Source organism: Archocentrus centrarchus, chromosome 12 (genome assembly GCF_007364275.1).
Source record: "Archocentrus centrarchus isolate MPI-CPG fArcCen1 chromosome 12, fArcCen1, whole genome shotgun sequence".
NCBI lineage: Eukaryota > Metazoa > Chordata > Actinopteri > Cichliformes > Cichlidae > Archocentrus > Archocentrus centrarchus.
This window is the reverse complement of record NC_044357.1, coordinates 7,697,780-7,720,627: the sequence shown is the minus strand read 5'-3', so window position 1 is coordinate 7,720,627 and position 22,848 is coordinate 7,697,780. Positions and strand designations below refer to the sequence as shown.

The following is a 22,848-nucleotide window of genomic DNA, read 5'->3' as shown; positions in this document are numbered from 1 at the left end:
GCCTCTTCAGGTACTTTGCTGTCACTTTGCTGCAGACACAAAGCTCCATTATATTTCCCCTCCTGCCTCCCAGCTGGACTTTCCAACTTTTCAGCTGGCTCCTGATTATGGACGTGTAAGTTTAGGCACACAAGAGCTGTGTGCCTTTCAGTCAGAGCCCGCCTCTCCTGCACAGCAGGAATGTGAAATGCACCTGAGCAGGAAGAATGACTGCAGAAAGTTGCCAGTTCACCTGTTCAGGAGCAGGAGTTTACTTGGGACGTCGAAAAAAAGAAAAAAAAAGAAAAAAAAAATCGGCATTTGATCATTTCACAAAGTCGCAGCTTGTAGGTTAACCGGGAGCAGCAGGTAAACTTGGACTACAATGGGTGAGTGCTGCCTGTCTCCTGAGGAAGAGGAAAAACTGAGGATACACAGAGAAATTGAGAGGCAACTTCGTCGCGACAAGTTAGCGTCTCACCGGGAGCTGAAGCTGCTGCTTTTAGGTAAGAGTTTACCAACGAGCTAACTCATGTCCACTCAGTGGAACCCTTTGGAAATAATTAACAGATACGCCTTCAGTAATAATAATAATAATAATAATAATAATAAAAACAGAAACTTTAAATAAAATTGTCATGGTGTCATTTAAGTGTACTTTGATTTTTTCCAGTGTAGACTTGCGGCTGTTATTATCAAAGGGTTACTGATTATAGCAGCGAACATTTGAGTTATATTTTATTTGCGTAACAGCTCCACAGAAAGACCCTTTACAGGGAAAGGAATTCCCTCTGATGATTCATTCATCCACCCTGAAGCTCTCATACAACCTGTTGAGATTACGCACACACACACACACACACGCACGCACACTGGGAATTTTCTGTGTAGGGTGGTTTCAAAGCCTTATCTGCAGCAATTATTTGATATGGTCACTCAGTTTAAAATCTTAGTACAGCAGTACGCTAGCAAATCAAAATACTCCTTATGCTCATAAACATACTGAAATATTACCTGATGATGGCTCTATATGTCTGTTCATTGCAAACATCAGATACAACATTACCATCCACTAGTGAGCATGAATGTTGGTACCATATTCCATGTCATTCCATTTGATGGTTATGGAAATCATCACCAAAACCAAACACTTCATCCACTGGTGGCCTTGATTCATCCTATTTTTGGGGGGCATAATTTCATCCTTTTCACTGCAAACATGTCATCATTTATGGATGTAAACTGCGAGGAACTCTTTCTTTGATTTTTAGGAAGGCTTGTAGTGTAGCTCTGTCCTCATAAATCAAAGTGTCGCTGAACTCTAAATCATGGAAATACCAAAGCCTCGTCGTCAATACATAATAAGGCTGCGGTATGTGTTTTCACCTGCAGCGTCCGCTCAGCATAGTTCCAGGCTACACTTTGCATTCTTCAAATAGTGATGGCCTGATGAATGTCTCCGATCACTTTAATCATGTCATTCCCTCCTCAAAACAAAACCAGGCTGCTGCTTCATTAGCACAAACTCTTCAGGTTTCATACTTTTCAAATGATGATCTCATTAAATGAGATGAGGTCTTTTTTTTCCCCCTCCAGAACTAAACTGCCAAACAGGCCACTTTTCAAAGCTTGACTGTTGATTATGTTGGAAACAATACATTAGACGTTAGGGGCTCATTTAAAGGTCAGCGCTACTTTAAACTTCAGCTTGAGTTGTTTGGAGAACAATGTCCCCCTGCAAAGGTCAGTCTAATGGTTAACATTTCTAGCCGTTTTTGACCCTTAGCTGACACCTTTATCGAGAGTAATTTACAACGAGAATGCAGGAAGCAGATCGTTCTTTCATTCAAGGACACGTTGCTGTTGATAAGCACATTGAGTTGCAGGAATCTGGCACAAGGCTTCCCTGTCCCCAAATTAGTATTCAGCACATTGTTATGTGCAGGAGAAAAACAAGTACATACTTAATTCATGTTGTTTATAGCCTGTTTTCAAATTTTTTTTTTTTCAAATTCTCCATCTGCTGTCGTGCTTTTTGTAAGTGCAAAGACACCAACACGGAAATAAAAACAAACATGCGGGCATACTGTTCAACTTATATATGCTTTACTAAATCAGAATAATGATATTAGTAATGGGGAGATAATGAAGAAATTCCACCATACGCACACCCAAACACATACACTCTGGCTTGAGAAAAAGATTGTTCTAACCTGTGAACCTTACCTTCTGGAAATCTAATGCTTCAGAGAACACAGCCTTTCTGTTGTTGTTGTTTTGTTGTCAAAATCCTATTTAGCTGCAGCTGATTGATGTTGAGATGATTTTTTTTTTTTTTTTTTTTTAGTGCATGTCACAGATGTCCTATTTCTGGCATTGCTTTGATCTCATTCCATTTTTCATCCTTCGGTTTCATTCATCTTGTTTGCCTAGGGACTGGTGAAAGTGGGAAGAGCACTTTCATCAAACAGATGAGGATCATCCATGGCAAAGGATACAGTGACGCTGACAGGAAAGGCTTCACTCGTGTGGTGTTTCAGAACATCGTCACAGCCATCCAGGCATTGATCAGTGCCATGCAGACTCTTCAGATTGACTACGTCGATGACCAGAACATTGTGAGGCTCAGTGCATGCCTTCAAAAAGAAATCTTAAGTCTCATGTGACACTGGAGGAAATCAAATAGCAAGTAATGCTAGCATTGTAACATGTGCACTCCACTGCAGGAACTCGTGAGTCATTTTTGCTGCCTGCACCTTTGCGTGTGCATTCTGACCACAGGAAGAACCCCCTGCAGGGTCTCCTTCAGGGCCTTTTTCAGGGGCTGTAAGCATCCACTCTAGTGTAGGCCCTTCTAAGTGGTCCTAAAAAAGTGCTGATTGTGTCATTTTTGAAAACCCACCAACCTAACAGAAGAATAACATGAAGATGAAGAATAACATGCTCTTTCAAATGTCACCATCATTGATATAAAACTCACTATGTAGGCAGACACAACAACAGACATCGTTTTGTTCTCACAGATCCACAGTTTTGCTAAGTCACATTGATTTTTGGTGCCCTGAGAAAAGACATTAAAATCAAACCTCTTGCAAAATTACTATATGACTTTACGTATGGTGGAAATAGCATGACTAAACACGCTGATTCAGGGGGTTATTTCTGTAAATGTGCCTGAGTTCTTGCAGTGGAAAGAGAACAAAATCTGACTGGCTGATTTATTTTCAGTATTAAACTGCATTTTTGTCGTGCCAAATATGTGTGGGAGTTTTTTGGGGTGGGCGGGGGGGGGGGGGGGGGGGGTTCTTCTGTTAAACCTCAGAAAGAATCAGACTCGGGGTGGGCGGCCATCTGCCTAGAAACAGTTGGGGTGTGAAGAAAAAGAAAATATCAGCAATGAGCAACAAAAAAAACACGTTTGTGGGGCCTATAACAGAGATACCTGGAGGACCCGATACCTGTAGAAAAGGGCAGGGAGAGAGAAGAAGCACAGTGTTTGATGTGCAAAAGTGGTGAATAAATACATGGAAGCAAAAGAAAAAAAAATTTTTTTTTTTACAAAGTAGATGAGAGGAAGAGGAGTTCAGTACATCATACATGTATACGCGACCTGGATCTATAACAGCATAACTAAGGAATATTTTTTATGTTGCTAAAGAATCGTGCAATAATGATATTCACTGATGGTTTTTAGGATTCATTTTCTACAGGCAAGGAATGTCTCTACATAATTTTATCGCAGTGGATCCAGTTCTTCTCGAGAACTGTAGTAAAAAAGGACACGTTCAGTGCTCACTATTTTGAAGGGGTATTGATAGCTCAGTCAAACAGTGAAAGTTTGTGGCAAGTAAAATGAACTTCTGGATTTTCTGTGTGTGTCAGAGCTATGCAGAAAAGCTGCTTAAAGTGGAGCCAACCTATGTGTCCACTTTGGAGTCCTGGCAGGTGGACGCCATTAAGAGAGTGTGGAATGACCACGGAGTTCAGCGGTGCTTCGAGCGCAGACGGGAATTCCAAATATCAGACTCTGCCAAATAGTAAGACTTTATTGTAATATTTCACATCTTTATCTTGCATTAATTTACTCACTGTAATAGTTTGGATTCATGTTGCTAACCTTAATGCATGTAAAAACTATACATTTCTGTATAATGTTTCAAAATATTAAGCTTTATGCTTTGCTGTAAACATTTCAGTTACCTGAACGACTTGGACAGAATCACAGAGCCGTCGTACCTCCCCACCCTGCAGGACATCTTGAGGGTCAGGGTGCCCACCACGGGCATCATAGAGTATCCCTTTGAATTTTCCAAAGTCATCTTCAGGTATGATATTGTAGTTTATTAACACATAACATATATATAACACATACAGGTATATAACATCATCCAGTTTTTAAAGGGGAAGTACACCAGTAGCTTGTAGAACCACCTTTTGCAGCATAACTTGAAGTCATCATTTTCTATATGACTTTATCATCTCTCACATCGCTGTGGAGGAATTTTGTCCCATTTTCTTTACAGCGTTGCTTCAGTTCATTGGTAGATTTGCTGCTGTGCTCAGGATCATTGTCCTGTTGCTTGACTCAGTTTGGGCCAAACTTCGATGGTATACAGAGAAGCTTATGGTCGGCTCAGTGACTGCAAAGTGCCCAGATCCTGTGGGTGCAAAACAAGCCCAAACCACCACCCCCTCCACCACCGTGCCTGACAGTTGGTGTGAAGTTTTTGTGCTGATATCTGTTTAGTTTTCGCCAAATGTGGTGCTTTGCATTACAGCCAAACATCTCCGCTCTGGTCTCATCTCTCCAAAGGACATTGTTCCAGAAGTAAGGTGCTTTCTCCTGACAGCCTTTCCAAACAGGCTGGACTTGTTCAGTCTTTTGCACAGTCATGAACTTTAACATTAACATGCTAACTGAGGCCCGCAGGAGTCTGAGATGTAGCTCTTGGGTTTTTCCAGTTTCTCTGAATATTGCACAACTGTTGAAAGATTGTGGCATTGTGGTATTACACACCTGAATGCCCCCAAACTTCTGCTTTCACAGAGGTGCTCACGCTTGCTAATGATCAATTAATGAAGTGCATTTGATGAACAGCACCTGGCCGCTGCTTACCTTAAATTTGTATGGAAACAGTAAGGGTGTTTTTCACAGGACTGCACAGAGTTACACACACACACACACATACTGTCACTGTGGTGCCTAAATAGACTAATTACTGAAGGGACTAATTAGTTTCATGTTTAGCTTAGTATGTGTCTTAGTAATATCAGTCCTCTTAATAATCTCTTAGCAAGAAAGTCAAGAAATATATTTCCTTCAGTGATAAATGAACTTTTTATGCTCGTCATACTAATTGTGTGTCTGCAGGATGGTTGATGTTGGTGGGCAGCGTTCGGAAAGGAAGAAGTGGATCCATTGCTTTGAGGGCGTCACATCCATCATTTTCCTTGCAGCCCTCAACGAGTACGATCAGGTCCTCTACGAGAGTGAGAATGATGTACGGTCCACAGTAGTATAGTTACCTCAAGTAATCCTTTAAATCTTGTCCAGCTTTAAATACAGTTAGTAGTCTAAGCCTGTCACCCCCTGTTTCAGAATCGACTCCGCGAGAGCCTCGCCCTCTTTAAGACCATCACCTCGTGGCTGTGGTTTCAAGAGTCCTCCATCATCCTCTTTCTGAACAAAACGGACCTGCTGGAGGAGAAAATCCAACAATCGCATTTGAAAACCTACTTCCCGGACTACAACGGTAAAGCGTACCCGCTGTTTGCTCCGCTCAAAATGTTCATAGCTGTGTTCATAATGACATTTGAGTGAGAACTGACATGAAGGGAATCAGCCATAAAATATATCGTTTATCATTTCATTAGGCCAGCAGTCAGTTACTCCTGTGCTTATCTTAAGATCATTTACAGCTTCTGTCTGGTTTACATGATTGCAAACGGAATATTTGTGTATTATAGACAGTTAGACTACAGAAGATATGATCTTGGGAAGTGATAAACTGTGATAAGCATTTTTAAACAATGACACTGTGGAGTCAGCGATTAACCTAGAACACACTCTGTAAATATTTGATAATTAAAGAAATTACAGAATTGTGAAGATCAAGGTTGATTGATTTGTGAAATTCCACAATAGCACACTACCGGCACTTCCTGTTAAGTATCCCACAGTTTAACAGTGAGTCAGCATTTATATGCTCGAGTTACATTACTGTTCTTTAAGGTGTTTCTTACTGCATTAAATTGTGACTAAGTGAGCAAGTCTGTGTTTTTTCAGCGGGTTGATTTCGACCTCTTTCTCCCACGCAGGGCTTAAGCAGGATGCCGAATCTGCAAAAAAGTTCATCTTGCAAATGTACGTGGGGCTACACACCGATCGTCATAAACCACTTTACTCGCACTACACCTGCGCTACAGACACAGAGAACATCAGGATCGTCTTCAAATCGGTCAAAGATACGCTCCTCCAAGAAAACCTGGAACAGTTCAACCTCGAATGACAGAGGTTATTGGACCATGTGATGGCTTCTCTTTGGAGAACAAGAAAACTGGTTGCAATCATGTTGTAACATTTTTTATGGACGTTTATATGTTGTCAGCTGCAGCTTGTTCAGAAACATCAAAGAGAGGCATTTAGGCAGCAGCGTCAGGTAAGGTGCATTTATTTCAGTACTGTAACAGGCATAAGTGCCATTCTTTGCACCATTACTTTATCATAAATGGTAAAATACGCACACTTCCTTCTGCTACAGGAGAGAAATGTTATCTTGAACTGTCACATAGGAGTCCTTCTATTATGTTACTGTTTGATGGAGAATCGGCACATGCCATCAGATTAGTTTAACAAAGTCTGGGCAGGAATGTGGCCCGGCCTGCCTTTCAGCTCTGAGAGGAGCTGAAAGGCAGGCCGGGCCACCTCACAGCTCCTCACTGTGGGCGGGGAGGACAACAATGTCTTTAGCTTTTACTGTTGTAATTGGATACTTTTAACAAACACTTTGCTTCTGATCGGATTTTTTTGCCCCACTAATTTTCCCGAAATATAAATGTTAAAGCCACAATCATGTAATGTCTGTTTTTATAAAGCTGATTTATGCTGCTCCCTCATCTTTGACACTTTATAAAAAAACTTTATTTTGACATTAAAATATATACAGAACAAAGTGTCTGTACAGAAATGTGTGACTTGTCTCATGATATAAGACAGCAGCTGCTGGCACTGATTAACCAAAGACAGTTTTTAGGACAGCTTCCTTTCAGGCGTGGTTACACTGAGTGTGGTAATAACCTTTGTACCAAACAACTGTCAACATTGAGGTCTGACAGGCTGATCTCCGTCTTCTTGTCTAATTGTTGGGATTAAACTTTGGTAAGTGAAAAGAGGCTTTCAGCAAGGTTTAGAGCAATGTGTGTTTGCACATGGATGGAGGGACAGTCTCGGAACTGTTGATTTTTTTTTTTTATCTGCATTGTGATTACAGTTTGTGTGTTTAAGGGTTGAACAGTTCAGGGCTAATGTGGAAGTAAACATTAGAAGTGGCCTAGAAAGCAGTGGAATGGCCAGCATTGTCTGTTTGCTTTGGATTGGACCGTATTTTCTTACAGTGGTGAAGCTCATGAATATTATCTGCACATGAAGCTGGCAGTGGGCGCTCCTTTTGTGAGCCTGAGGGCAAACTGCACTGTCAGGCTCACAAATCAACTGTCAGGCATCAGTAGCAGCCCTGCACTTTTCGTGGGTAGTACTACAGTAAACTCAGAGCACACTCCCTCTATAATGACAGACAAATGCACCCTCCTATATGCCGTGCAGTCACACTGAGGAAGCTCGTGTGCAGAGAGCTCTTATAGCAGGTGATCGCCCTTATTTGGTAGTGGCCCAGATCATGTGACCACAAAATGGTGGAAGCTGTGAGCTGTTTGTAAGCTGAGCATCTCTACCGAGAGGCTGGAAGCAGGAAGCAGGCAGGGAACTTGGAAGTACATTCATGCTCTGAGACGCAGGAGGACAGAGATTCCTGAGCCCCAGAAGCGGTGAGTAGATGGCTTTTATTTTTTTTGGGGGGGGTGATAAAAAGAAGAGATAGAGGGATATGTTCTCTCTTTTTTTTTCCCAGCCAGCAGACAGGAAGCAAGGGAGAGGGAGGGGCTGCTGTCATCAGCACTGTGGTCCTGTGCTGTGCTGTGGATGTGGATCTGAAGCAGTTCAGCATCCTCAGTGAAGGATATAGGATGCTGTTTTTTTGTTGTTGTTATTCTAGATTAAAGCACTGTGTATCAATCTGTATGTATTTCCTTGTGTGCACAGATGACAGTAGACAAACAGTGAATCCTCTGCATGGCAGTCATCTCCACTGTACGGGAACAAACCATTCAGCGTTTTCCTGTTGCAGCTGCTAATGCAATCATATTTCTCTTGCTCCAGAGAAAGCCTGCCGAGGAAGAACAAGGATGTTCCTTTTTCATGCGAAAGCGCACACGTGACTCACCCTGAATTTGCATCCGTGCCCAATCTGTGTTCAGGCAAGCGTGCAGACATTTGAATTGGATCAGCACTGGGAAAAAGCAGCGAGGAGAGGAATGAACTTGTCATGATGCAATGAGCTCTGTTGTTTCCCTGCCTCCACCTACCACTTGTCATCCTGCCCCCTCCTCCACTTTATTCACAGAGGGAGACGACCTTTAACCTCAGAATTCCCCACACACCTCCCCAACTTCTCCATCCTTTGTCCCACTTCCTCCCTCTCCCATCTTACCACTTACTCTTTGCTCCACCTGCCTGCTCACAGCTTTGGAAAACTATTGATCAGAAAAGTGAAATCAATCCACATTTTAAGATATGCAGGTGTTAGTGCACTTACTGTGTTTATGCTTTGTGGTACTGGATTGTATTTCTTATGCCTACACTGATATTGATAACCTAAACAGGTTTAGTAATTGTTCAGTCCATAAAATAAACAACAGGGTTGATATAGATCCCAGAGATATTTTTTGTCCTCTGGCTGACAAACATAGCTAGAGACAGCTTATTGATCAAAAATATTGTTGATTAAATACTATCCCTCTTTATCAAATCAGATTTTTCTTCTCTGCAGCCTTATATTGAAAAGTGTCTGTGGATTTCTGTGGTACAACTAGAACATTTCCATGAAAATGTCACAAACAGTATATCATATTTTAGTTTGTATAGATCCACAGAAAGTGATTAGATTAGTAGAGAATTCTCTGGTTATAATTCATAAAATATACATTTTCTTATAGAGTGCAGCAATCTGATTCTTTTTACTTTAAATTATTTTTTATTTTATCAAGTACAGAAAAAATATTTATTTACTTAAATGAGTAATACTGCACCATATACACTGCTCAAAAAAAAAAGGGAACACTTAAACAACACAATATAACTCCAATTAAATCAAACTTCTGTGAAATCAAACTGTCCACTTAGGAAGCAACACTGACTGACAATCAATTTCACATGCTGTTGTGCAAATGGAATAGACAACAGGTGGAAATTATTGGTAATTAGCAAGACACACTCAATAAAGGAGTGGTTCTGCAGGTGGGGAGCACAGGCCACTTCTCAGTACCTATGCTTTCTGGCTGATGTTTTGGTCACTTTTGAATGTTGGTGGTGCTTTCACAGTCATGGTAGCATGAGACGGACTTTACAACCCACACAAGTGGCTCAGGTAGTGCAGCTCATCCAGGATGGCACATCAATGCGAGCTGAGGCAAGAAGGTTTGCTGTGTCGGTCACCGTAGTGTCCAGAGGCTGGAGGCGCTACCAGGAGACAGGCCAGTACACCAGGAGACGTGGAGGAGGTCGTAGGAGGGCAACAACCCAGCAGCAGGACCGCTACCTCTGCCTTTGAGCAAGAAGGAACAGGAGGAGCACTGCCAGAGCCCTGCAAAAAGACCTCCAGCAGGCCACAAATGTGCATGTGTCTGCACAAACGGTTAGAAACCGACTCCATGAGGATGGTATGAGGGCCGACATCCACAGATGGGGGTTGTGCTCACAGCCCAACACCGTGCAGGATGCTTGGCATTTGCCAGAGAACACCAGGATTGGCAAATTTGCCACTGGCGCCCTGTGCTCTTCACAGATGAAAGCAGGTTCACCCTGAGCACATGTGACAGACGTGACAGAGTCTGGAGATGCCGTGGAGAGCGATCTGCTGCCTGCAACATCCTTCAGCATGAGCGGTTTGGCAGTGGGTCAGTAATGGTGTGGGGTGGCATTTCTTTGGAGGGCCGCACAGCCCTCCATGTGCTCGCCAGAGGTAGCATGACTGCCATTAGGTACCGAGATGAGATCCTAAGACCCCTTGTGAGACCATATGCTGGTGCGGTTGGCCCTGGGTTCCTCCTAATGCAGGACAATGCTAGACCTCATGTGGCTGGAGTGTGCCAGCAGTTCCTGCAAGATGAAGGCATTGAAGCTATGGACTGGCCCGTCCGTTCCCCAGCCCTGAATCAGATTGAGCACATCTGGGACGTCATGTCGCGCTCCATCCACCAACGTCACGTTGCACCACAGACTGTCCAGGAGTTGGTGGATGCTTTAGTCCAAGTCTGGAAGGAGATCCCTCTGGAGACCATCCGCCACCTCATCAGGAGCATGCCCAGGTGTTGTAGGGAGGTCATACAGGCACATGGAGGCCACACACAATACTGAGCCTCATTTTGACTTGTTTTAAGGATATTACATCAAAGTTGGATAAGCCTGTAGTGTGTTTTTCCACTTTAATTTTGTGTGTGACTCCAAATCCAGGCCTCCATTGGTTAATAAATTTGATTTCCATTGATGATTTTTGTGTGATTTTGTTGTCAGCACATTCAACTTACAGAACAAAGTATTCAATGAGAATATTTCATTCATTCAGATCTAGGATGTGTTATTTGAGTGTTCCCTTTATTTTTTTTGAGCAGTGTATATACCCGATTATAATAAAAACATTTTATTAAAATGTTACTAGAGGAGCAGTGGGGGAGTATTATTAGCAACATCTGTAACTCTGCTGGCTCAGAATCAGCCTTTGTGGGGTTCAGTCCAAGTACAGTAAAGGCACTGAGTCTGCATTATCATATGTGGCAGACATTGATGCATTTTCCCCTTATTTCTGAGTATTTTGCAAGAAAAATCTTTTTTCATTCTTGATTAATGGACCCCAATTTACAAAACTAAAAAAAGAAAACAAAACAAACAATGCTGCTTCATTTGGATCTGGATAAAATCTCTTGGGGGCTGCCAGAAATCGTCTTTTTTGGGAAAACTCATGCAAAATAGCCTGATCTGACAGCACGCTAAATATTAAAGGAGTGCTGTTGTAATTTATGTACAGAATTATAATACTGGAGTTTTATTATTGATGCATGAATGTGTGTATTAATGTGTAAATAGCATTTATTGTTGATTGTAGTGGTTGCTCCAGTGTGAAACATTTCATTACTTTCTAAAAATGCATTACGTCTTACTGTATCTAATCACTAGCCACTTTATTAGGTACACCTTGGTTGTTAGTACTGGGTTGGAGCCCCTTTTGTTTTCAGAACTGCTTTAATTCTTCATGGCGTAGATTCTGGTGCTGGAAACATTCCTCAGTTCCTCATGTTGGCCCATATTGACATGATAGTACATGACACAGTTGCTACAGATTTGTGGTGCCCCCCCCCCAATAAGAAGCTGCCCCCGCAACCTGACCTGGATAAGCAGAAAAATATGGATGGATGTTTATATATATGTGTATGTTGCATATGTTATGCTAATACTATACTAAAGCTGTCAGTGTGGTGTAAAATTAAGTATAAAACAAAGATAAAAATTTCACTCTGAACTTTAGTGGATTAAACATATAACAAAGCATGAAATGGAAAAACTCAACTTCCCACCTCTGGTAGCTTTTAAATGTGCCATTCATCTTGGCATTACCTCAACTCTAACAACAGGTCTGCCTCACTCAGTCATTACAAGAAGAGCTATCACAGGCGGCAGATTACACACAATAGTCTGGGTGCTCTTCAGGTGTGTTGTTCTATCATAAGAGTCCATTTAATAACTGTAATTATCTTCTTGTAGGCCCTCCTGGGGATGGACCTGGCATCAGAGAGTAAAATGAACTCTGAGGGAAGTGATGGCAGACCAGGTGAGTGCGAATCAACAAATGCTCTGAATATCTAAATGAACACTGTGGCGTTGTGTAACTGTTTCTATTAAGCTGTTTTTCCCCCCTAGTCCCCCCTACCTCTCTACCCCTGCAAGGAGGACCCTCACAAAGAAAAAAGCTATCTGCGCCTCGTATCAGCCTGTCATTGGACCAGAGCGAAGATGACTTCGGGGAGACGCCAGATGATCTAGACATTAATGTCGACGACCTCGACACTCCAGATGAGGGGGATTACCTCGACTACACAGACCATGAAATGGACTGGGAAGGTGGGTCGCTCAGAATACTAACAAAGTGCGTTTGATGACATGAATCATCATGATGGCAAATGGAAAAATGACAAAATGTTGCTGTATAAAATTTAAAACACAAATGTTTTATTCTCCTCCATCCTGACAATCACAGGAAGTCTCTTATTTTGTAACACTAATAGAAAGGTTTAACGTTTTTGGTTTCATGATTTATTTAAAGTGACATTGTCCCGCAGGGTCGTGCATGGAGACTCATTGTTATTGCTTATTGGGACATGCAAACAGAGGAGTCTAGAAAATGCCCATAATTCAACATTTGGTCTTTTTCTTATCAGACCCCAATGCTGCCAATAGGAGTGGTACCAGTGAAGTCTACAATACAATCCCAACATACAGCGCTGAGGAAGAGCGCCAGGATGGAAAACTGTGGAGGACTGTCATCATCGGGGAGCAGGAGCACCGCATCAACATGAAGCTCATTGAGCCCTACATGAAAGTCATCTCTCATGGAGGTGACTATTAAGAAAATGCCATTATTATTTTTGCTATCCAGTTAAAGAGTTAGGGCCATATTTTTTTTCAAGTTGGACTTAAAACCCATCCTCACTGCAATTAAGCAGCTGTAAATAGATGAAGTACTCTTCTTTTCCTCAAGTTTTGTCTCACAGGCTAACCGGACTCCACTCCTTAGGACAGGTTGTTGGCATTATGTGAGCCCTGGAGACACCACACTTGATCCATTTCACATGTTAAACATACACTAAAATGTGTAATTCTTCTATTTTGGTGCAAACTAGTTGGCTGTGTTAAGCTGCGTCTACATGCAAAGAAATCTGTTTGTTGCCGTCACTTTGTACCTTAAAGGTAGTTGCCCTTCGACCCTCTTGGCACCCACTGTGTAGGCAGACCTCTTATGTCTTGTCATATGTTAGTTAACAGTATTCTTTGTTCCCACCGGCCTTCGCTTCAGTCATTCGCCTCAGAGTTGACATCACTTTGACTCAGTACCCATCCATTTCTCTTTGGTTGTTTTGCTTGCAGATTTCATTCATGTCAGAATCAGAATCAGAATCAGAATCAGAAGGTTTTTATTGCCATATGGGTGAACAGGTTCACAGCATTAGGAAATTGCTGCGGTACTTCGTGCTTACAGAAAAAAAAAAAACAAATAAGTATAAAAACTATAAGACAATATACAAGTATACAAATTGCAAATATACAGAGATATTAGAGCTATAACTATAGCACAATATTACAAAATTACAAAATATACAGTGCAGAGACTAATTAAAAGATAAAAGAATGCCACGGTTTCTAGTCTCTCCCTGTTTGCATGTTCCGTAACAGAAAAGGTGGAAGACAAAACATTCAGAGGCCAGTGTAAAAGTTCATTCTGAAGTTTTCCTAACACTTGTATGAGCCTTGAGCAGAATTAGATTAAGTAATATTAGCTTCATGAACCTTAGAGTTAGCTATGGGATGATTTTTTTGAGATGAATGGCCCTATTGAGGGCCAGAGTGAATAGAAATAATGAAAAAGGGTGGTCACAAATCTGCCACACAGAACAGAAATAAATCAACTAATTCATAATCATGTAACACTCGTAGTATTTCTCTGGCAGAAGCTACAGTTTCAGTTTTAAGTATGTTTAACTATCAGATTACGGAAGATTACAGAAGAAACCCCACATTGAAAAAGCATTTCTCCCTGGTCTACTGCATCACTATCCCCTGTTGTTTATGAGCTGCCAGGTCTGATCTAACTAGACTGTGAGAGGACGATGCATTTTGGAACTGCCTCGTCCTGTCTTGGCAGTAGACCAACTAAAAATGAGGAAATGTGGGTTGTAGATGAAGATCTTTCTGGCACAAATTCCTGTCAAGTTTTCCCATGTCACCTGCACATTACGGTAAATATGATTCATGTGGGCAAAGTGGCCATTTGACTGCTGTGATCCAGATCGACTCACTACAAGCAAACAGCCGTGATAAATCAAAGCAAAACTGTTCTTTCACTGGGCATAAGAGGTCAACTGAATGGTTCAAAAATGAAAATGATGTGATGTCGTACAGTGATGTGTAACTGTATACTCATACACAACAGTGTATGAGTACAATGCATGAAAACTGCAGGTGGACCCTGATCTTAAATTGAGAACAGTCACTAAGTCACACATTATTGGTTTCACAGGCAGGGGCCCCGTGTCTATCTCTCCTCCCTCTGTGGTGCCCTTCAAAACCCCGCAGTCACGGACTACTCTGTGGCTGGATCGACCATAAGGGTGGAAATATGACACTCAGTCCACGCAGGCCGTACGTTTCCCACTGTGCTCTGCGTTGCAGGTTTAGTGAAACGCAGCTGTCTCATGGAAACAGAGACGTCTGTCACTGAAAATTCAATCTCAGCAGCTCTGTCATTTTGATAAAAGACCTGCTGTCTGAGTGACACCAAATCTGGTAATGAATGGGTTTGTGAATAGACGGAAATTACATTAATCAGAAAAGTAGTGAGAGGAAACAGGGCAGAGAGACAGATGGACAAAAGATAAATAGAACAAAAAATAAAAGAGCAATCAAGTTCTCGCTAAAAAGAACTCTTACTACTTTTATTTTTGTGTTTTGATCAAGGCTACTATGGCAACGGAGTGAACGCCATCATAGTGTTTGCTGCCTGTTTTCTGCCAGACAGCGACCGAGAGGACTACCATGAAATAATGGAGAACCTCTTCCTGTGAGTATTGAAATGCAGTGACTAATACACACTTTAAACGACTCATTTGTTTTTACACGTTTTGCCCTGGGCTCGTATTCCTGGCCTTCGTAGTAGCCTTATTAATCTGCTTTTTAGCCTATACAAGCAATAATCAGCCCTTCCACCATCACATTATGACTGATATATATATATATATATATACACACACACACAAACTGACATTATTCTATGGGTAAAACTTTAAAAAGGTTGGAATAAACTATGAATTATTCTTAATGTCACAAAGGTGTATCACACACTATATATAAATAATGAACGTAGCCACTATGACATCACTCATTCGTTTGTTATTTGTTGAAAAATTTAGGCCTTTGCTGTCTATTTTTTTGCAATCCACAAGTGACCATATTTGGGTGAAAGTTCGCTATCATGCTTGGTTAGCAAGCTGCATCTATTGATTGTATGTGTGCATCCCACAGACACAGATTTCTGCTAATTAGTACTAAGTAACAGTTCACCAATTACCTGCCACTGGAGCTCAGACTTCTTAGAAAGCAAGCCATATTTTTTCCAGTTAATTCCATTAAAAATGCCTCAAAAGGCATCAATTAATCACCAGTCAATCGATGATTATGAAAAATTTAAGCCTTAACACAGTTTAAACCAGTGAGTGCTATGAAAAATCCACCCACTGTATAGTAGCCATGTAACAGGATTGTGTTTATTTGTGCTCTTTTTCAGTGGGCATTTGTGGAACTGCAGTTTTGGCATTTGCAAAAACATTTGCCAAAAACTTCAGCTTTTTTAAAATGTATTTATTTTTCACTTTAAGCAGGGCTTTTAGATACATGCTAATATCAGCATGTTAACATGCTGATATCAGCATGTTAACATGCTTACAGTGACTGTGGTAACATCCTGAAGGTCAGATAATACTACACACACAGTCACATTTTTGAGACCAAAAATTTATGCCAGTGTGTGCAGTGAACTTGGTCTTCTCCACTTGCAGTCAACTGCCATTGCCAAAGTGACAATGGCACCTGTCTACCAGCCTGTCCACCAGCCACTTGTCCCCAAGGCGTGGCGGTTAACTGTGATGAGCTGAATGCAACCAGTTGAGTCGACTCACCTATTGCAAAGAGGCGTGTTGCAGATGAGTCACATTCATTGGTGCAGACAGTCTCAGGTGTTGGTGATCTGTCTGCATTTATAAGTTAGACAGCAATTATTTGCAAACCTTTGTCAATCTCCCCGAGAGTGATTCCGTGTCAGTCTAAATCAGACTGCAGTTTTTTGGGGGACAGGTTGCCCCCCACGAGGTGACCTGTGCAATTGCCTTGCAATCAAAAGTGGTCTCCCAGAGGTTGAGGGTATTGCACACTCAACTGGTCGCCCCGTCTCTGACAGCCAAAAAAAATTCAATGCAATCACCAGGCAACTACTGAGTTTCCTAGCTGTGAGAAGATTGCCATCCTATTTTTACTTGATTGTGACTGAACCATTAGTCACATTAGATTACCGGGTCATTAAAATTAATTTTACATTGAAAGTAAATGTCAATGCCAAATTATCCACTATTTCTCAAAAATGCCAAAATATATCAAAAGCCCAAGTATGTACCTCATTGTGGCTATTCAAAAAGTCAGGTGATCGCACAGCCTGATACCACCTGATTATTCATAAGAAAGTTTGCACTAATTTGTGCAGTAGGTATTCAGATACAGGAGTGGCATTACATGGAATAATCTTACAGTCCAGTACTGCATATGTAAATATGTTTGAGTAGATTGACATCAAACAGACATGAATGGCAACAAAATTTGTAAAGTGATTTGTAGATTTTGGTGTTATGACCTGATTTGGCATAGACCTGCATTTATATCTAATGGTCAGCAGAGGGGGTCACTGATAGCAAAAAGAAGTCCAATTCAATAGAAATCTATTAGAAAATTAACCTTATTCTCATGGGATAATTCATTTATGACCTCAATTCTAAGGTATTATTTGAACTGCTAGTTTTAAGTCTTCTTCATTGTAGAATGATGTTAACTGTACTATCAATTTATAGTAAAATGTACAATGAATCAGAGAATGATTTAGGGAGGGGCTAATGTCTTATTGAGAAATCAATACAACATGAGTGTGCAAGTCTTCCAAAAAATCAAGAGGGTAACAACCTAAATACTGAACTCGAGTCTTCAAATCAGGAATAGATGATGCATATAAAGTCCACAAGCTGGAAAACCCAGCCTGAAAATGCAAAACAATAATTAATAAATATACATTTCTAAAAAACACACAAAGAAACAACAGAATAGGATTATCGAACTTTTGCTTGGATGATGCAGTGAGCATTAATTCTAAGGATTCTTTTGAGCACAGCTGTAACATGTAACATGCAGTCCACAGTGGTCATGGGTGATGTCATTCCAGCCTGTGGGAAGCACACGGCTGGACTTGTGCTCTTCCAGTCAAGAGTGGTTTGTGGAACAGAGCATCGAAATGCAGGACAAAAGCAGACTGAAACAAAAGCGATCAGTGTATGCATATAATTATCAAATTAAGGATGATGTTGCTGTTTAACACACCCCTGCACAAACACAACTTTCTGAATAAAGTGATTAAAATTCAGTGTGAGTCTAGCTTGTTTGCTGAGACCTCCGTGTTGATATCGCCACCGTTGTGCTGGCACAGTTGTGTTTCATGCTTGGACAGTGTGCTTGGGATCCCACAGGCTGTTCTGTGGAAGATACTGAATGAGCTGGCATTTCCGAGAGTTTTGGATAGAACTGAAAGGAGGTAAACTGTACTGTCTGCAGTTTCTGATGCCAGATGGCTTGAGGTCTGAATCGGCGCGAGGAGGAATAACTGTAGCTGGGTGCTGAACGGTATTCAGTTTGATGTCAGTGGGAGATGATCAGAATATTCAGGAAACAGAGCGGATCAGCAGTGCTGGTCTGTAAGCAAGCTGGGGAATGACATTTGATCATGAGGAGAGAAGAGCCAGGGAAGTTAGATGAGTTATTGAGGAAACTAGCTGAGGAGATTGTCAAGTTATTTTCAAAGGAGGTGACAAAGTTCCCTGCTGACTGCGAAGACAGAGAGGAGGTGGTGGAGGGACTGTGGAGAAAAATGAGAAAGCGATAACAGTTTCTTATGGTTTGAATTAGAGAATTGGATTTCGGAAAAGCAGAAGTCTGATCGAGCTTCTGAGATTGATGCAGAGAAGGAAAGAGGAAGGAACATTTTTGCCAATTTCTCATCGCTGACATCAGAGGGGAGAACTTTTTAAAGTGCTGTTAGTTGGGGTTTTTCAAATTAAGGGTAAGAGTTGTGTCCTATTTCCTCATATCGTTTGCATTGAGGTTCAAATAAAAGTTGCTCCTGTATTTCACCATTTTAACACACATAATGCTAGAGACTTTGTAACTCCACTTGCTTTGATATATTGAAGTTTCTGACTGAAATACAGTGTAGCCCAAATGCGTTTCTGCAAGGCATATTGTTGCTTCACACTACACAGCTCTGTTTGTCTAAGTCTTTTATTGACGGTGTGAAATCTATTGAACTGTCAGGAGCAGAAACCAAGAAGCAACCTGTGGGGCTGAAAATGAGGTCAAAAGGAGTTGTTTCTCAAGTGGCCACTTGAGGCTGGTTCCAGAAGCAAGTCAATCCTTATACAGTAATCCCTCACTTATCGCGGGTGTTACGTTCCAGGACTACCTGCGATAAGTGAAAATCCGCGAAGTAGGGACGCTATATTTATTTTAATACTTATACATTATTTTAGTAGTTACACACTATTTTAAGTTTTTATAAACCCTCCCCACACACTTATACACCAAATATATACATTACTGTACAAACACGTACTATGCATGTAAAGAACGAGTACCGCAAAAACCTGCGAAACAGTGAAAATACCGCAATAAATATATTACACTAATATTGATTGAAAACCCGCGAAACAGTGAGTCCGTGAAAAGCGAACTGCGAAGTAGCGAGGGATTACTGTAAACCCCCATATTAAAATGCCCAACTTCAGCAGTGTAACCTACATGTTCACAAAACACAGTTTTGGTTTTTACAGCAAATTTCCCCCTTGATAACTCGTTTTTAGAACGTACTCATTTAGATTTTGTGTAGACTTTTGTGTAGCCGCTCCGATTGACAAGTATCCTTACATGCACATTAATTCCAGTCACTGAAACTGACCTCTTGAAAGTGTGTGTGGTGTTGGTGGGTAATATGCCCTGCTGTGGGGTAGAGCCCCTCCAAGATGTTTGTGCTCCTTTTTTTGTCAACGAAGGCTAGCAACTAACAAAGCTCATTAGCCTTAGCTGATAGCTTCGCAGTCCTCCCTGTCGTCCAACTTAATGCAGGTAACTTAAAGCAACATGGCCAAAAACACTCACACTGAAGCTCCAAAGTGCTACGTCCAGAAACCAGCGAGTGAGTGATGTCACGTTCAAGATGCCCATCCTTTATATACAGTCTATAACCTCAGCTGCACTTTGCATTTAGAATTACTGTAAATGGTAACCAGGCCAAACTACAACATGGTAAACATGTTAAATATTATTAGTACATTCTCCAGTATTGTTTGGTCTGTGATTTTTGTCCATTGTTAGATGGTTGGTAGGCAGCACAATAACTTCATAATATATCATGCATAATTCAAGTTCTCTGGATATAAATGAGATGTTATGCCATAGGCGCATAAATGCTACAAATGGGTCATCGGTAGGTTGTTGCTAAGCAACATGATGACATCATAATATGTAATATAGATTAGAGCCTTCAGGGGCCTAAGGTGTACCTGTAGTATACCAAGCTTGGTTGCTGAACTCCTTATGGTGTAGGAGGAGCTTGTGGACAGACAGCGATTTAGCGTGTTTTCGTAAGATTCCTGCTAAGCATCAGCAAATTGCCGTAATCAGTGTGAGCAGGTTGGCATGCTGTTGTTTAACTTAAAAAAAATCTGTTCTTGGGGGAGTACAGGATGCTGTTTATAACATATGGGTCAAAATGCAGCTTTTTACACTTTTTGGTACTCATGTATATTATTCCAGAAAAATAATAGTATGAATACTTGGTTTAAGGCCAGAGTAAAGGTTAGGGTTACGTGAGCAGTAATTACAGGTAGGGTAAGGCTTCAGGAAATTAATCCCTCTCTCGCTCTCTCTCTCTCTCTCTGTCTGTGTGTGTGTGTGTGTGTGTGTGTGTGCTCATGTGTGTTCAGTTATGTGATCAGCACACTGGAGCTGATGGTGGCAGAGGACTACATGATTGTATACCTGAATGGAGCCACACCCCACAGAAGAATGCCTGGACTTGGGTGGCTAAAGAAGTGCTATCAGATGATTGACAGAAGGTCTGTCCTGTTCAGTAACATCGCTGCTATGAGATATCCATAGCACTGCATGAATGCATGACTCATTTGCAGCTCTCAAGAATGAAAGTCAAATGACATACCCACATTTGCATAACTTGTGGCATATGATGGTGTCTTCAGGCTCAGGAAGAACTTGAAATCCTTCATTATCCTCCATCCGTCATGGTTTATCAGGACCATTCTAGCCATCACCAAGCCATTCATCAGGTAAAGAGTATTACACTTTTAGCTGGCATATTATCATTATTTGTTATAGTCTGGTGGTCAGCCCACTGTCTTGTTCTAGATTGCTGCAGGATCTTGACAGCCATGAACAAGGGAAACACCAGACCTGCTTAAAATTAACAAGCTGAGACTTTTAGCTGCTAACATGGCTGCAGACCTTTTAACCTACTGTAGCAGAGCTGTGCACTTTTATGTAAAAAAAAAAAAAAGAAAAATGCTTTTATTACATTTCCTGTGATTTCTTGTGCTTGTGATGCCTCAGCGCCAAGTTCAGCAGCAAGATAAAGTATGTAAACAGTCTGGACGAGCTGCAGGAACACATCCCAATGGATTGCATCCAGATCCCAGAGTGCATCATTAGGTGAGTCCCTTTAAACCTTTAAACACAACACAGCCTCCACCACCTCTGAGCCCAAATGGTCTTTTAAATAAGTCTATTTTCATCTTGTCATTTAAACTCTAACCTCTAGACTCGACAAGCAGCTGAAGGAAGCAGCAGAGAACTCGAGGTAAGCATTGATTCCTCCTGCCTCTCATTACTTAATCTGTTTTTTTATCCATGATTGAAGCGATCTCTTATCACGTTTTAGATCGCAGGGATTCTTCTCCTGGATGAGGGCCAATTGGTCTTTGCTATAGTTGCAATTACATGAGAGCAACAAGAAAGAATTTGCTAAAGAGGCTAAATGCATTGCTTTCATCTCATTTATCATTACAGCAAAATAAATGAGCCAGTCCCTATAGCATAGTGATCTATTGCACCAATAATAAATGTGGAAAAGAAGCTGCAGAATTTCCACACTAATCACTGACTGACTAACTGTGCTCCGAAGCATAAGTTGCATGCACCTGCAAATTCAGTGCATGCCAGTGTATTACAACAGTAAATCCTGCTTTAACAACCTTTCCACCCCCCCACCCCCCCCTCCAATCAAGAGTGAACAGTTTTCTGCAGGGATCTGAGCCAACAGCAGCAAGCAGAACAGAGTAAGTCCTCCAAGATGTTTAAGTTCACACATAGAAGACAAACGGCCTTGTGTCAGCAGTCTGTCACCAGAACATAAACACACCCATCTCTAATGTCTCTGCTTTGTACTTTCATCTTCCCAGCAGACCAGACGCAGCTGGTGCCAGCGGCTCTTAAATCCAAACATCCTGAATGGATGGGTCACCTCAATGTTAAGAAGTCACTGTTGTACTGAACGGGCGAGTCTGGAAAATAGAGGCTTGTGTAGCTACTCTGTGTGTGTGCGTGTCAGTGTTTTGTCAATTACACACTGGAGTGTAATATGAAAATACAACTTAAAATAGTACCTGTTCACGATAAGATCTCATTCTTTATGGCTGCTGTAGCATCTGCTGTACCTTACACCTGCAATCCTGATAGAGTCTAGTGTGATTTTTCTGGGCGCATCAGCAGAATTGCGCCATCGTTCACTTTAGGGTAGGAACTTCAATTACACACTAGACAGCGCACTGCGCAAATCCATTTTGTAGAGTCTATAGTGTTGTAGTTGTGTGCATGAGAAGCAGTGAAGCAATAATATCACCCTTTACTGGTTACACGGTCTCAGTATTTCTGATAAAGAGACGACTTCTGTGTCAGCAATCTACATTAAAAGTGCAGGGTGCCTTGTGCCATAGGAAATGATCAGCTGGCTTTTGACCAATCCCCGATTCCCCAAACTGGGAAATTTACCTAAAAACAGATATTTTATCTTTATAGAGTCAATCTTAAACTAAGAAGGAATATCTTAAATATTATATCAAGCTGTCAGGGCCATGTGGCAGCATGTCTTTTTAGCTGTGTTATGAAAATGTGTGAGTGTGTGTGTGTGTCCGTCTATACACGTTGAGACTCATCTTCAGTTTCTGCTGGTCAACCAGGAAGAAACCTGAAACCAGAACTGTGATGAGATCTCTGATAAGCACATCTTATCTGTGTGTGTGTCCACACGCATGTGTGTGTATATTTGTGCATCAGTGCATGTCCCTCTCATTAGATAATTGATGGTCCTCTTACACATGGGTCTTTAAGCTGTACCGAGGAGATGCAAAGAAATTATGGGTCACTGGCTAGTAATTCAATAAAAAAAAAAAAAA

At 41.3% G+C, this 22,848-nt stretch overlaps 2 protein-coding genes across 4 annotated transcripts; both read left to right on the top strand.

Annotated features, from left to right (window-relative positions):
• The first annotated feature begins 162 nt into the window (after positions 1-162).
• Positions 163-7,097, top strand: LOC115789063 (guanine nucleotide-binding protein subunit alpha-14-like). Its single transcript, XM_030742247.1, has 7 exons — positions 163-485; positions 2,413-2,597; positions 3,862-4,016; positions 4,176-4,304; positions 5,351-5,480; positions 5,579-5,732; positions 6,298-7,097. The coding sequence occupies exons 1-7, from the start codon at positions 365-367 to the stop codon at positions 6,486-6,488; spliced, it is 1,065 nt and encodes a 354-aa protein (XP_030598107.1). The 5' UTR covers positions 163-364; the 3' UTR covers positions 6,489-7,097.
• Positions 7,098-7,284: 187 nt separating this feature from the next.
• Positions 7,285-22,816, top strand: prune2 (prune homolog 2 with BCH domain). 3 transcript variants are annotated; one of them, XM_030742561.1, is made up of 11 exons: positions 7,285-7,357; positions 12,071-12,137; positions 12,227-12,427; positions 12,745-12,921; positions 15,038-15,140; positions 20,368-20,499; positions 20,641-20,727; positions 21,008-21,106; positions 21,216-21,254; positions 21,682-21,732; positions 21,856-22,816. In XM_030742561.1, the coding sequence occupies exons 2-11, from the start codon at positions 12,083-12,085 to the stop codon at positions 21,887-21,889; spliced, it is 978 nt and encodes a 325-aa protein (XP_030598421.1). In that variant the 5' UTR covers positions 7,285-7,357; positions 12,071-12,082; the 3' UTR covers positions 21,890-22,816. The 3 variants fall into 3 exon arrangements, with proteins under 3 accessions (XP_030598421.1, XP_030598422.1, XP_030598420.1); XM_030742562.1 differs by lacking the exon at positions 7,285-7,357 and adding an exon at positions 7,835-8,022 and having other exon boundaries at positions 21,859-22,816; XM_030742560.1 differs by lacking the exon at positions 7,285-7,357 and adding an exon at positions 7,839-8,022.
• The last annotated feature ends 32 nt before the right edge of the window (positions 22,817-22,848 follow it).

Bases quoted from the DNA above. Each gene is read 5' to 3' on its own strand.
- LOC115789063 (XM_030742247.1), top strand. From the start codon at position 365: ATGGGTGAGTGCTGCCTGTCTCCTGAGGAAGAGGAAAAACTGAGGATA. The intron at 2,598-3,861 runs GTGAGGCTCAGT...TGTGTGTGTCAG, and splicing joins ACGTCGATGACCAGAACATT to AGCTATGCAGAAAAGCTGCT. The intron at 4,017-4,175 runs GTAAGACTTTAT...TAAACATTTCAG, and splicing joins ATATCAGACTCTGCCAAATA to TTACCTGAACGACTTGGACA.
- prune2 (XM_030742561.1), top strand. From the start codon at position 12,083: ATGGACCTGGCATCAGAGAGTAAAATGAACTCTGAGGGAAGTGATGGC. The intron at 21,107-21,215 runs GTGAGTCCCTTT...TCTAACCTCTAG, and splicing joins ATCCCAGAGTGCATCATTAG to ACTCGACAAGCAGCTGAAGG. The intron at 21,733-21,855 runs GTAAGTCCTCCA...TCATCTTCCCAG, and splicing joins ACAGCAGCAAGCAGAACAGA to CAGACCAGACGCAGCTGGTG.